Below are 12,285 nucleotides of genomic sequence, written 5' to 3'. Positions count from 1 at the left end.
AATAAATCATGTATTGAAACATTATATTTCTCATTCATATAGGTGCAATATTAACATTGATTTTTGAGTGTATATGTAGAATATTAACAATTATAAATGCGTTTGTATAAGCATTTATTTGTTGAAAGTGTGATTATAGAAAATATTTGATTCTTAAATAAATCAATAAATAAAATTCAAATTGTGTTGGATAATATCTCACCTCTATATTCTCTATATAAAATTATAAATATAAGGAGTTATTTTTCATCATATTTTTTGTGATTACGTTTATAAGTATCCTATAAAGTCATAAGGATTTTTTAGCATATCTCTTAAATGCTTATGTTTTATTTTAGATTAATGTTCATTGTGTATAAATATTTGAATATATTTTTAGCATTCAAATATTGTATAATTAAATGGTATTTATTTAAGTATGTTTTAGCTAATAATCATTGTATGAAAATAACTTATAAATTAAAAACACACTAAGTTAGGATATGACAAATACTTTTTCTGATAAATTTAATCAAAATAATAAAAAGAATCTAATAATTGATTTGTTATATTCCTAATTAAAATACATATATTTTTCATGAATATATATACCATTGTTATCTTTTAATTAAATAATATAATGATAGTAATTAAATACATGTGATAAAAAAAAATACTAACAACTAATATACTAATAATTGCCGATAAAAAAAAATAATGTTAGAGTTTTTTACATTACCACTACTTTATATATTATTTATATTTAATTATTATTAACTATTAAATAAAAGTAATATAAAATAAACTAATAATAAATAACGTATAAATATTTATATTGATAATAGAAAAATATAATATGTTTATAAATGAAGGGTGAGAGACCTACTCTCGTCTAATTTATACATACAAAAACATCAATATATTTTGATCTCATATAACGTAAGTTTGACTACATTTATAGTTTCTAATATTTAATATAAATTTTATTCAAAACAAATTTCCTTATATCACATGCTGAATATAAATTACAACTATTTATATGTATTTTTATTAAATAAAAGCAATGAAATACATTTTTAACTAATTTTCTTAATATTTATTTTTTTGATAAAATCAAGAGTATTTCCTCATAACTAATCCTTTCGAAATACATGGTTCCCCTCCTAACAAATATCGCTATCAAGAATAAGTTATGAAGTATTCTTAATATTTATGAAATTTGTTTAAATTTATTTATAAAAGAGATCAGGAAAAATAATTCTAAAGTAGCTTTATTAATAAGTTAAGAAAAGTACAAAAATAATATAATATTAAAGAATACGGTATTCATCTAGTAAAACATAAATAAAAAATATAACATATAAGAAAAAGTTATCATCATTTACTTTTTAATCTTTAATTTATACAATAAATTAGAGAAAATAATTTATACACGAAAAATATGTTTGTATAACATTAATGCATGATACACAATTATAGATTTAAAATTTGCACACATATATATTAAATTCAATCTTAAATAATTAAATATTAATCAACAAGATATTAATATAGTAATGTAAGAATCCGTTAGATTCTACAATGATTAAAAAGTTAGAGGTTAAATACTTGAGAGTAACACTTATTGGAAGAGATAACCATGAAATTTATTTATTATTAAAAGGTAAAAGAATACATTTGATAGTACAAAAAAATCATTAAACATTAAATATATATTTAAAATAAAAAATATAAAAAATCAAATATAGATTAGATTAATATCAACCATTATTTTGATTTAGAGTAAATAAAAAAAGGGTTTATCTTAATCTAACAAAGGTTACGTACTTACATCGGGAGAACACAGAGTTTTGGACTAACAAAACCGCACACGCAACATTTTCTCTTTATTCTTCACACTTCACTTGCTCAAACCCTTTTCTTCACTTCACACACCACAATCTCATTTTCCTTTTCACTATGGGTATGTTTTCTTCCAATTTCGATTATCAATTCGTGTTCCTCTTTCCACTTAACCGCTTAATTTTTGTTCTATCCGTTCACTTTTTCAATCAATTTTAGATCTGCAGGTTCTGTGATTCTGTTAGCTTTTTTTCTTCCTGATTTGACCCGTTATTGTTAATTTTATTGATCTCTGTATATTGAAGAAATAATATTTTTATTGTTAGTGCTGAAATTGTAGTAATTGATATCCGTTGTGTGGGTGAATTTATTGAGGTTATGTTTGTGATGTTACAATTTTTAGTTTTCTATTCAGCTTATGAAATTATCGCGCAAACTTTCTGCTCGGTAGTAATAGGGCCAATTTGTTCAAGTTTTTTTGTTTTCACAAAAAAGAAGATTATTTTGATTAAAAAAATCACTTCTACGGTAGCACTTGCACATTTGGTTGGTTGGTTTTTTACCCCCAAAAAAGTAATAATACGGATGATGCCAAAAAAAGCTGACATTAAAATTTTTTGACAAGCTATCTTTTTCTGCTTGTAAATAAATTACTTATGTCAAATTAGCTTCATTGAATCACTTATCGTTTAAGTTTAAATAAATCGGCTCTTAATGTGTTGTTATATTGCATCCATGAGTTCCTTTATGTTAACATCTTGTGGTGGTAACTAGTAAGTGAATTTATATGGAAGCAAAAACTGATTTCTATGTTATGGTACTGGTCTTTACTAGGGCAGTGGCTTATTTCAATTTAATATCATCTTTTAAATTCCATTCATATTGAAGAAAAACTATAAATTTTTTTCGAAATGAATTGTTGCGTTTTCTGAATCAAATATAAGAGATCATACTTTCCTGTTTGAAGGAAATTTGTGAGTTGGAGGAAATCTTTATGTCCGTTTTGTTTGTTTTGCTTGAATGGTAGATATTGAGGAGGAGATCCGTTCCTTACAGCTCGACTCAGCAGGTAAACCAAAGGCCTTTTGGTTTTTGTGTTTTTATTCTTTTTCACTATGTATTAATGGTTCTGTACTTCTGTCCCATTTTTAATTTTTTTTCTACTCAATCTTGCTTGTGACATAAAGCAGAAGAAAATAATGGGGTGATAAATCTGGAGGATGGAAAGCCAGAATTTGATAAATCTGATGAGATGGATGAAGGTTGGTTGAAAAGAAGTGGCATTCTGTGTTTTCCTGCCTATTCTATTTTTATTTTATTTGATCTGAAAGTAAATGCAATTAATGACTAACGTAAATAAGTGTACCATAATTATACCTCAATACTCTTTTATTGTTATTATGTCGCTCTCATTTGCTAACTGTACTTTTTGTCTGAAGTATTTTTTTGGTGAACAATCCTATGATTCTTATGTGCATGAGTAAACGCTCCATATTGTAGCACCTTTGTTTCCCCACTTAACACAATCAACTGTGAACTTTTGTTTATTCAGAACTCAGAAAGGTTGTTTAGATGCATAAAGTTGTTTTCAACTCTTCCCGGTAGAATCCTGTACTTATGATGAGAGTGTTAGTATATTTGGTTATATCAGCTGATCCAATTTATGACTTGCTTTATTATGCCTACTTGATTTGTTGCCAATATAGATATTGGTTGCCTATTATTGATATTGTTAGGAATTTTTTGTATGTGACTACTTGTTTGTATCACTTTTGGCACCCAATGCAACCTTTTCTCCTTTTACTTCTCTAACCTCCCCTGTCCCCACATTTCAAAAGTGATGAAGTAATTTTGCATCTTTTAGCACATGAGAATCAAGTCTTAATTGCTTCCTTGAACTTGGAGAAGTGTAGAATGCATAGGCTCTATGTTCTTTCGTGATTGTTTTATTGGTTGCTGTCTATACTGTTACTTCACTGCCATATTAGTATAATAATAGTATGAATGAATGGAGTTTGGAGAGCATCATATAAAGATTTTACTTTGGTGGTTTCAGATCCAAAGCAGGATGTTCAACCACAGCCTGTCCATGCTGATGAGCCAAAAGGTACTGGGATATGCTTTTAGTTTTAAAGTATGTCATTATGTATATATTGTCCATTTAGATTCCACAGCCTGTCAGACAGCCTCATTGAAAATAAAGTTATTAGCATCCATTTTCTTATGGCCACACCCTTGATTTTGATTTGTAGTGAAAGATAAGGAAACTCCTCATGTGCAAGATGAAAAAGATGATCTGGAGATGAAGAAAAGACATGTGAATGTTGTATTCATTGGCCATGTCGGTAAGTTGGTGAACTCCACTTGTTTACTTTATCTGTATAAGGGTTACTGCTACTGGGGTTCCATTTTGTTCAGCTTTCATGACCATTCAATTGGTCAAGATTATGGTCGTTCATGTATATCATGTGCATTATATGATCAGGGGACCATTCTTCTCTAGTTCATTAGCTATTCTTCTATTGTAATAGAATAGCTAATGAACTATAGAAGAATTATTATATAGTTTGTTACCTCTTCTACTATTGTAATAGTATGGGGTTTAAAGGCTGCCTTCTTCTAATGGTTTATATGTTGGGTTCCATGTTCATTCAGTATATTGTGTTGAAACTTTGTCTTTTTTATTTTAAAATTAACGTTGTTTTAATATTATTTATTATTGTGTTTCTTATTGTAGATGCTGGCAAGTCTACAACTGGAGGCCAGATACTTTTCCTCAGTGGTCAGGTTGATGAGCGAACTATCCAAAAATATGAGAAAGAAGCCAAGGACAAAAGTCGAGAAAGCTGGTTAGCTCATTTCCCTTATTTCTTGATTGAATATTTTAGCTGTGTTCCAATGTTGCTTTGCTGCTCATCATTTGGTTACTGTAACTTATGGGTTTTAACATAGACAAAAAGGGTTCTTTTTGTCTTCCATTGTCACTTTTATGTCCTTGGTTTGTATTAATGCGCACCCTGAGGCTTTTTTATCCTGTTCAACTCATTGTTTGATTTTCCATTCGGATGATTTTATTTATTTGCAACTACTTGAGCAGAAATATTTATTCATGTAAGTCTTACATGATTTTTTGCTAATGAAAATTGTGGCATGCTAATTTATGAAGATTTGGTAATTTGTTTAAAAACTCGGTAATTGTCCATTACTTCATAGGTTCTTTGCTTCTTATCCTAGCATGTAAACTTTTGCATAATTTATTTTGAGTTTTCTTGCATTTGTATTATAAATGTAGACTAGCAGAACAGGTAATTCAAAATTTAGATATTTTACTTAACTGTGTGGGGTTGAGTTGCTCAAACTTTCAAAACTCAGGGCGTGTCTCATTAGGTTTTTAACATATTATATTTGTTGTTAATAGAACTTATTAGTTAATTGATAGGAATCTATATCAAATTTAATAATTTGAAATTTATATGTTAGGTATATGGCTTATATAATGGACACAAATGAAGAAGAGAGGGCAAAGGTATGCATTAATTTTCTGATAAAATATAAGTGGTTAATTCCATCCCCTTTTATGTAGCTTTCTCTTTCCCCTTGTTGAATATAGGAATTTGCTTGGAACTCATAATTTGGTTTAAAATGTGTTAATTGCAGGGGAAAACTGTTGAAGTTGGAAGAGCACATTTTGAGACAGAGAAAACAAGGTTCACAATTTTGGATGCTCCTGTGAGTATGTCTTGCATGATTCTTCTCAGATCTGTTTTCAATACCATGAATATGCATATTAATTGTCTGTTAATCTTCTGTTTTGAGTTATATAGAGGATTTTCTTTGATAACTATTCTTCTCATGCTTCAACTGTTGTCTAACATATCCTTTAAAATACTTCAAATCATCTTATGGCTTAATGAGGAAATATTTAATATTGAATTACAATGCTTATGCAGGGTCACAAAAGCTATGTTCCTAACATGATCAGTGGTGCATCTCAAGCTGATATTGGAGTATTGGTTAGTTAATCTGTGACATGCCACTCTTTGTATCTTGATCATCTCTAGATACTTTTTGACAAGCATTTGATGATTAACTGTCATGTCTGTCCTTTGTACCCTATCAATCAGGTAATTTCTGCTCGGAAGGGAGAATTTGAAACTGGATATGAGAAGGGTGGACAAACTCGTGAACATGTCCAGCTTGCAAAAACGTTGGGTGTGGCTAAGTTACTTGTTGTTGTTAATAAAATGGATGAGCCTACAGTGCAGTGGTCAAAAGAAAGGTGTGTACTCTTTCAGACACACCTATTGGCACTGTCTCTTTGTCTCTTTCTTTGCTTATCTTTGATTTTAATGAGGTTGCTGTTGTTGGTGTCTTACTAGGTATTCTGAAATTGAGTCAAAGATGATTCCATTTCTGAAGCAATCAGGATACAATGTGAAGAAAGGTATCTGCATTTTATTTGTTTGAAAATAATTTGGATTTTCTTTGTGCGTATCATTTTATTCAGTTTATTTATTTCATTTTGGTGCAACGGTGAAGTTGTTGCTTAGTGACCATGAGGTCACAATTTCAAATCCTTGAAACAGTCTCTCTGCTTCTGGGGGTAAGTCTGCATACATCTACCCTCCTGAACCCTACTAAGTGGGAGTCTCGTGCATTGGGCTGCACTTTTGTTTATTTCATTTTGGGTTGCTGGTGTACATTTTGATTTGTAGTGCGTGGATCACATTTTCACACAGAGAATGGCCTTATATAATATAATTGTGAACATCAGGTCGAGATACTGTTATAGTTCGCCATTCATAAATTCTTGTTCTCATTTAGAGATAAGCAGGCTAGGTATCTGGGTATTATGTTTTAGTGCAATTCAGAGGATGAATTGAACCTAGAGTATGGAATAAGCAACAACATGGTTGGTTTTAGGAAACTAAGGGTTGAGATTTGAATGTGTTGAAGATGTGCAAAATTTTCCTCATGATCTACAAGCTATCTCTATGATTTAGGCTTTGAAAAGGTTATAAAAATTGACATGGGAATGCCCTATTTTGGAAATCATTTCATAACAATACTTTCATGTTCTATAGATAGGTCTACCCAGTTTGATGGACTGTGGGGGTAAAGTCATTTTACTAATTATTTCATTTATCAGATGTCCAGTTTTTACCAATATCTGGATTGAATGGTGCGAACCTACAAACTAGACTGGATAAAAGCATTTGTCCATGGTGGGACGGTCCTTGCTTATTTGAAGCCCTTGATTCTGTTGAACTTCCAGAGCGAGATCCTACAGCTCCTTTCAGGTATTGCATTTCTGAATTTGTTGCTTCAGTTACTCTCCCAGGGGTCCTTTGTAGTTTCGTTGTTTTTAGACTTCCACATCTAGTGGTAAAGGCTTCATTCAACTGTCCTAAGATTGAACTTATGATTTTATGTAGGATGCCTATAATTGACAAATTCAAAGACATGGGAACTGTTGTTATGGGCAAAGTGGAATCTGGTACTGTTCGTGAGGGGGATTCTTTGTGGGTCATGCCAAACAAGGTAATTGGTTTTCTTGGTTGGTGTGAGATCTGTCCTTCCTTTCTTTGTCCTGTTTTGTTCTTGCTTTCTGAATGTGAAATGGGTGACAACTACACATTAATATGCAGCATCCTGTAAAAGTTGTTGCTATATTTATTGATGAAGATCGGGTTAAACGTGCTGGCCCTGGAGAAAATTTACGGATTAGATTATCTGGTGTTGAAGAAGAAGACATATTATCTGGGTTTGTCCTGTCTTGTATTGGTATGTTTTTTTCTCAACTTAAAATTTTGCTGGGTTTTGAAATATGTATTGCAGCAATTGTGCATTCTACAACATATGTTTTAGATTGAAACTTATTAGAAAGGTGTTGTAGAAAATAATTACACAGACAAATTAAGTGCAATGTGTGAAACCTGGTTTTTCTGTCTAGGTTCATTTGTTATTTTTGCCTCTGGTATCAATAGGTTAGCTGTAGTATGGCATGAAATGTTGGCTCAACTAATTTCACCTTGTAGTTTTAATCCAAGCAAAATAAGTTATTTTTAGTTGGAATTGGAGCCTATGCTTAATTTGAGGTGGGTTTTAACTTTTAAGACCATAGTTGAATCATAAACAGTATTGAAGATTGGTGACACAAGGACCTTTTCCCACCACAAATGTTCTTCTACTAGTCAATTAAATTTTGAGTTGTGTTCATGCACATGCTGTTGGTGTTTTAATGTGGTTTTTGTATTTGTCTTGTCTGCAGAAAGTCCAATACCAGCTGTTACCGAGTTTGTTGCTCAGTTGCAGATCCTTGAATTGCTAGACAATGTATGTATCCTTTATTTTCCTTTGTCTGCATTTGGATCTTAGCTTTGATTTCTGTGCTAATCAAGGATATTAACATCTTTGTATTAAAATCTGTAGGCTATTTTTACTGCTGGATACAAGGCTATTCTGCACATCCACTCGATAGTTGAAGAATGTGAGATTGTTGAGCTCTTGCATCAAATTGATCCAAAGACAAGGAAACCTATGAAAAAGAAAGTTCTCTTTGTGAAGAGTGGTGCTGGTATTGTCTGCCGTGTTCAGGTGCATTTTATTGCCTTATGAATTTGAAAGCTGAATTTTTTATATTGCTGTACATCAGTACATGGGCTTCCCAGGGCCATGAAAAGGTTTTTACTTAATGGTCATACGAAAAGATTCTTGTGTCTTAAATAGAGAGGAAATCATTGTTGATGGTAGTTTGATTTTTATATTTGTTGTTATTTATGCAAGTTAAGCTTCATCTTGTTTTGTAAATTTGCTTTCAGGTTATCAACACAATATGCATTGAGACATTCTCTTGTTTTCCACAACTTGGGAGGTTTACTCTTCGCACTGAAGGTAAGAATTAAGAAATGTTTTCTCTATCTTGCCAATTCATACACACATATATGTACATAGGTTGAAGCCATATATGGTTTACTCTGTTCTACAGGGAAAACTGTTGCAGTGGGAAAAGTTACTAAAATCTGAGTTTGTGACATTTTTGACTTGAGGTAAAGAATATTTCACCTGCATTGCCACACTGCTCTTTCTTTTCATGGTCAACTTTTTAATATTGTTCAATTTTCGTGGTCTCTGATATTGTATGCTCCTCTGGTATAGTGGCATATATGCTTGACTATCTTGATATTTATATTCTCTTTTCTTTAACTGATCAGTTAATTCAGTTCCGTGGACATGGAGTACCTTTTCTGCAGTCTTTTGTATATAAATAAATCTAAACAAGTGGAAATTTGACTTGGGAAATGGCTTACAAATGGTTGAACTGCAAATATACGAATATTTGGCATTGTTTTTCAATTTAAATCGTCTGTAGATTTTTCTGGTGTTATGTATTTATTGGACAAATCAAGTGATCTTAAGAGAATAGACTAAGAAATCAATTATGACTAGGTCCTTGCAAGCAAATGGCCTGTTTAGATCAAGAAAACATTCTGTTTTTGCCTTTATTAATAATTACATGTATGCCACCTTGTTTTTATCCTGTTTCCTATTTTTTAGATTTGTATATGTAACCTTGATAACACTTTTTTAGTTTTCACTGTTTTATGTATAAATCTTCGAAAACAGACTCTAAAATTTCAGTTTCATGTCTGGTTCTTGCCTCTACATGCAAATGAACCATAATTTTTATTCTAACAAGTCTTTGATTGGACAGGAGGCTATTCCTGCACAACAAATGGAATTTGAAGTATTGAGGCGCGTATAATTGACAGCATTAAAGTTTGTAATATGTTCATTTTGGTGTCTATTTTTGCTTTTGGGGTAGTTTATTCAGTGAAGAGCTCTTTGTTGCTGCTGGTACCAATGTACTCCTATATATGTCTTTTCAAGGCCTGTCTGCTTTAGTCTTTTACTGGTGACAGCAAAACCATTCCAACCATGCTACTACTTGAGACAAAATTGAAATGGATGGATTTAAATCAATCCACTTGATTAGCTGTGGAATGTGATGAGTTTTCATATTTTAGCATAACAATTAAACAAATATAGTTACATTTGACTAGCATATTTTATTTGATATTGCTGTGATTCTTTTTTAAGTCCTTGTTGGAATTTTAAAGAATTGAGAATTTATAAATTGGGAATTTTAAGATTGTGCGCGACTAGAGGAAATTAGTAATTGTCCAATTCTTTGGGAAGCTTATTACTGTATCCATTTTTTTAATGGATGAGGGTGCAAAGCACACCAACTTTCATTGATAAAGGAAAATAAGAATTCCTCTCAACAAAGGCTGCTTACTGAGCGATTGTCTGCAATGAGAAATCCATAAGTTGTTGCTCGAGCCCTGTTGAATGAAATTGCCTCGCTTAGTGAAAAAGGTAAAGCTTGCTAGCCATATAACTCACTCGTTGAGCGACATATCCAAAATTCCTTGATTCCCCTCACTCAGTGATAGTAACAGGTGCTGAGCGAAACACACAATCTTGCTCAGCAAGGATAGGGTCGGTACAATTTTAAGGAAATCTATAGTTTGGTAGACCAAACTTATTCCTAAAGAGCTCAATATTAGTGAATTGAGGGATTAGATCTGCCAAAAATCACACTTTGAGAGTACTCTAAAGGATGCAAAGGATGCAAGTTTATCTGCACATGTTATTTTCCGTAGATGTATGACACTTTGAATTTCGTATCCAAAATAAGGATCTTGGAGTTCCTCCAATTGATTATGAGCACCCAAGGCATTTTGATTCCCCCTAACAAGGCTTGAACAACTAATTGAGCCACATTCTAACCAAAGTTTGTGCTATTCCTTTATGAAGAATTTAGATTGCTAAATAAACATGAAGAGAGTTCAACAGAGTGAGTCCTGAATATCATAAAATTCTGAAGACATCCCAGAATTGCTCCACTTCTATTTCTGAAGAGGCTCCCACCTCGAACAAGGATTGGTTTGCCTTTTGCTGCGCCATTAGTGTTTGCGTTAATCCAATTCCATTGCGGAAGATTTCAATTCACTTAGAACAATTTAGGGTGCCTTTTTGTGATGGGTAAGGACTCTTTCTCAAGAATTATGACAGTTGCTAGTATTTGCTTTGGGATTTATTTCAAACGTGAACTTGATAGTGGATATTAATGACGATCTCTTCTATTTCCATTATTCTTTGAAAACGTTCTCAAGAGTGTTATTTCCAAAACTGTGAATTTGAACCCAGATACAGGTCACAACACAATCAACATTATGATTGGGTTAACAAGGGAACCTTCTCCACTGAGCTCCCCAGTTATTATTTCAAAGGTACAACAAAAAGCTAAAGGGATAAAATTTGGAGAGAAAAGATGTATGTAGTTGTCATGTAATAGTTTTGTATACAATCATTGCATCATCTATTGTTCATATTTAAGTATTACTGACTCTTAAGTATAAGTAATACAAATGAATGATGAATGTGTATAAATTTTTACATTAATACCATATGAATATTAGACTCTAAAATTTGTAATGAAATATGCACATATATTTTGTTTTGCAGATAGCTTATGGTGTTCAACTAAAACTGGCTCATGGAAGAATATGTCTGACCGAGGCTTTGAATCATGACTATGTCTGCTTTGTTCAACATAACAACTTTGGTGCACAACATCCATCTATCTGACTTATCTCTTTTATGCATTATGCAATAGTGATTCTCATTATTATTTCATTGCAGTAGAACTTTATCCCACACGCTTTATTAAGTCACTTGGTTGTTATAGTTAGTTGGCTTTCTTGCTTATCAAGTAAGGTTGTTATGTCTTGCTTCTCATTGTATAAATTCAGCTGGCTATTGTAACTTCATCAATCAATCAATAATACAAAATTTACATTCATCTTTGCACAATGTTTTTCAATATGGTATCAGAGCTCTCTTTTTGAGAGCTCTGCTGCACCAATCTTTCTCAAATACAACACATCATCTTCCTCTCCCCTAATCTTGAATTCCTTCTTCTATTCTTCCATTGCACCACTCTTTTCTTTCAACAATCATCCAACAAAATTCTTCCTCATTTCATTCCATCTCAATAATCTTTCACAATTAGTGGCCATAGATACTCAATCAGATCAAATCAGCCACAATTATACAATTTTTGATCCGACACAATCCATATTACCTTCATCTAGGTGAAAACCCTTGCTTTGTTCTGGTTTCACCACCACTGATGGATCAAATTATCATGCATGTTCCAAATCAATGAGGAGAGCCCTCTTATCAAAGAACAAGTTTAAATTTATCAATGGCACAATCCAAGCTCCAAAAGAAATAGATCCAAACTATGACTCTTGGGAAAGATGCAACAACATGGTGGTGTCTTGGATCACAAGATCACTCACACAACAAATTGCCCAGAGCACAATCTACATAGACAATGCCCAAGAATTATGGGAAGATCTCAAGGAAATGTTTTCAAAATGTGATCATTTTAGA

At 32.0% G+C, this 12,285-nt stretch overlaps 1 protein-coding gene across 3 annotated transcripts; it reads left to right on the top strand.

Annotated features, from left to right (window-relative positions):
• On the top strand, positions 1,812 to 9,920 carry LOC109343562 (eukaryotic peptide chain release factor GTP-binding subunit ERF3A-like). Of its 3 annotated transcripts, none has more exons than XM_019581919.1 (19): positions 1,812 to 1,942; positions 2,849 to 2,890; positions 3,009 to 3,083; positions 3,878 to 3,928; positions 4,074 to 4,166; positions 4,559 to 4,670; positions 5,302 to 5,347; positions 5,479 to 5,550; positions 5,772 to 5,834; positions 5,946 to 6,100; positions 6,201 to 6,265; positions 6,971 to 7,121; positions 7,257 to 7,362; positions 7,470 to 7,605; positions 8,093 to 8,157; positions 8,254 to 8,418; positions 8,643 to 8,715; positions 8,810 to 8,870; positions 9,536 to 9,920. In XM_019581919.1, the coding sequence occupies exons 1-18, from the start codon at positions 1,939 to 1,941 to the stop codon at positions 8,845 to 8,847; spliced, it is 1,512 nt and encodes a 503-aa protein (XP_019437464.1). In that variant the 5' UTR covers positions 1,812 to 1,938; the 3' UTR covers positions 8,848 to 8,870; positions 9,536 to 9,920. The 3 variants fall into 3 exon arrangements, with proteins under 3 accessions (XP_019437464.1, XP_019437465.1, XP_019437466.1); XM_019581920.1 differs by having other exon boundaries at positions 1,813 to 1,942; positions 3,012 to 3,083; XM_019581921.1 differs by lacking the exon at positions 3,009 to 3,083 and having other exon boundaries at positions 1,813 to 1,942.

This window comes from Lupinus angustifolius, chromosome LG03 (assembly GCF_001865875.1).
Source record: "Lupinus angustifolius cultivar Tanjil chromosome LG03, LupAngTanjil_v1.0, whole genome shotgun sequence".
Taxonomy (NCBI): domain Eukaryota; kingdom Viridiplantae; phylum Streptophyta; class Magnoliopsida; order Fabales; family Fabaceae; genus Lupinus; species Lupinus angustifolius.
This window is presented reverse-complemented; position numbering and strand designations above follow the sequence as displayed.

Excerpts from the sequence above, each read along its gene's own strand:
- LOC109343562 (XM_019581919.1), top strand. Across the intron at positions 6,101-6,200 it reads GTGCAGTGGTCAAAAGAAAG|GTATTCTGAAATTGAGTCAA; the intron begins GTGTGTACTCTT and ends GTGTCTTACTAG. Across the intron at positions 7,606-8,092 it reads GTTTGTCCTGTCTTGTATTG|AAAGTCCAATACCAGCTGTT; the intron begins GTATGTTTTTTT and ends TCTTGTCTGCAG.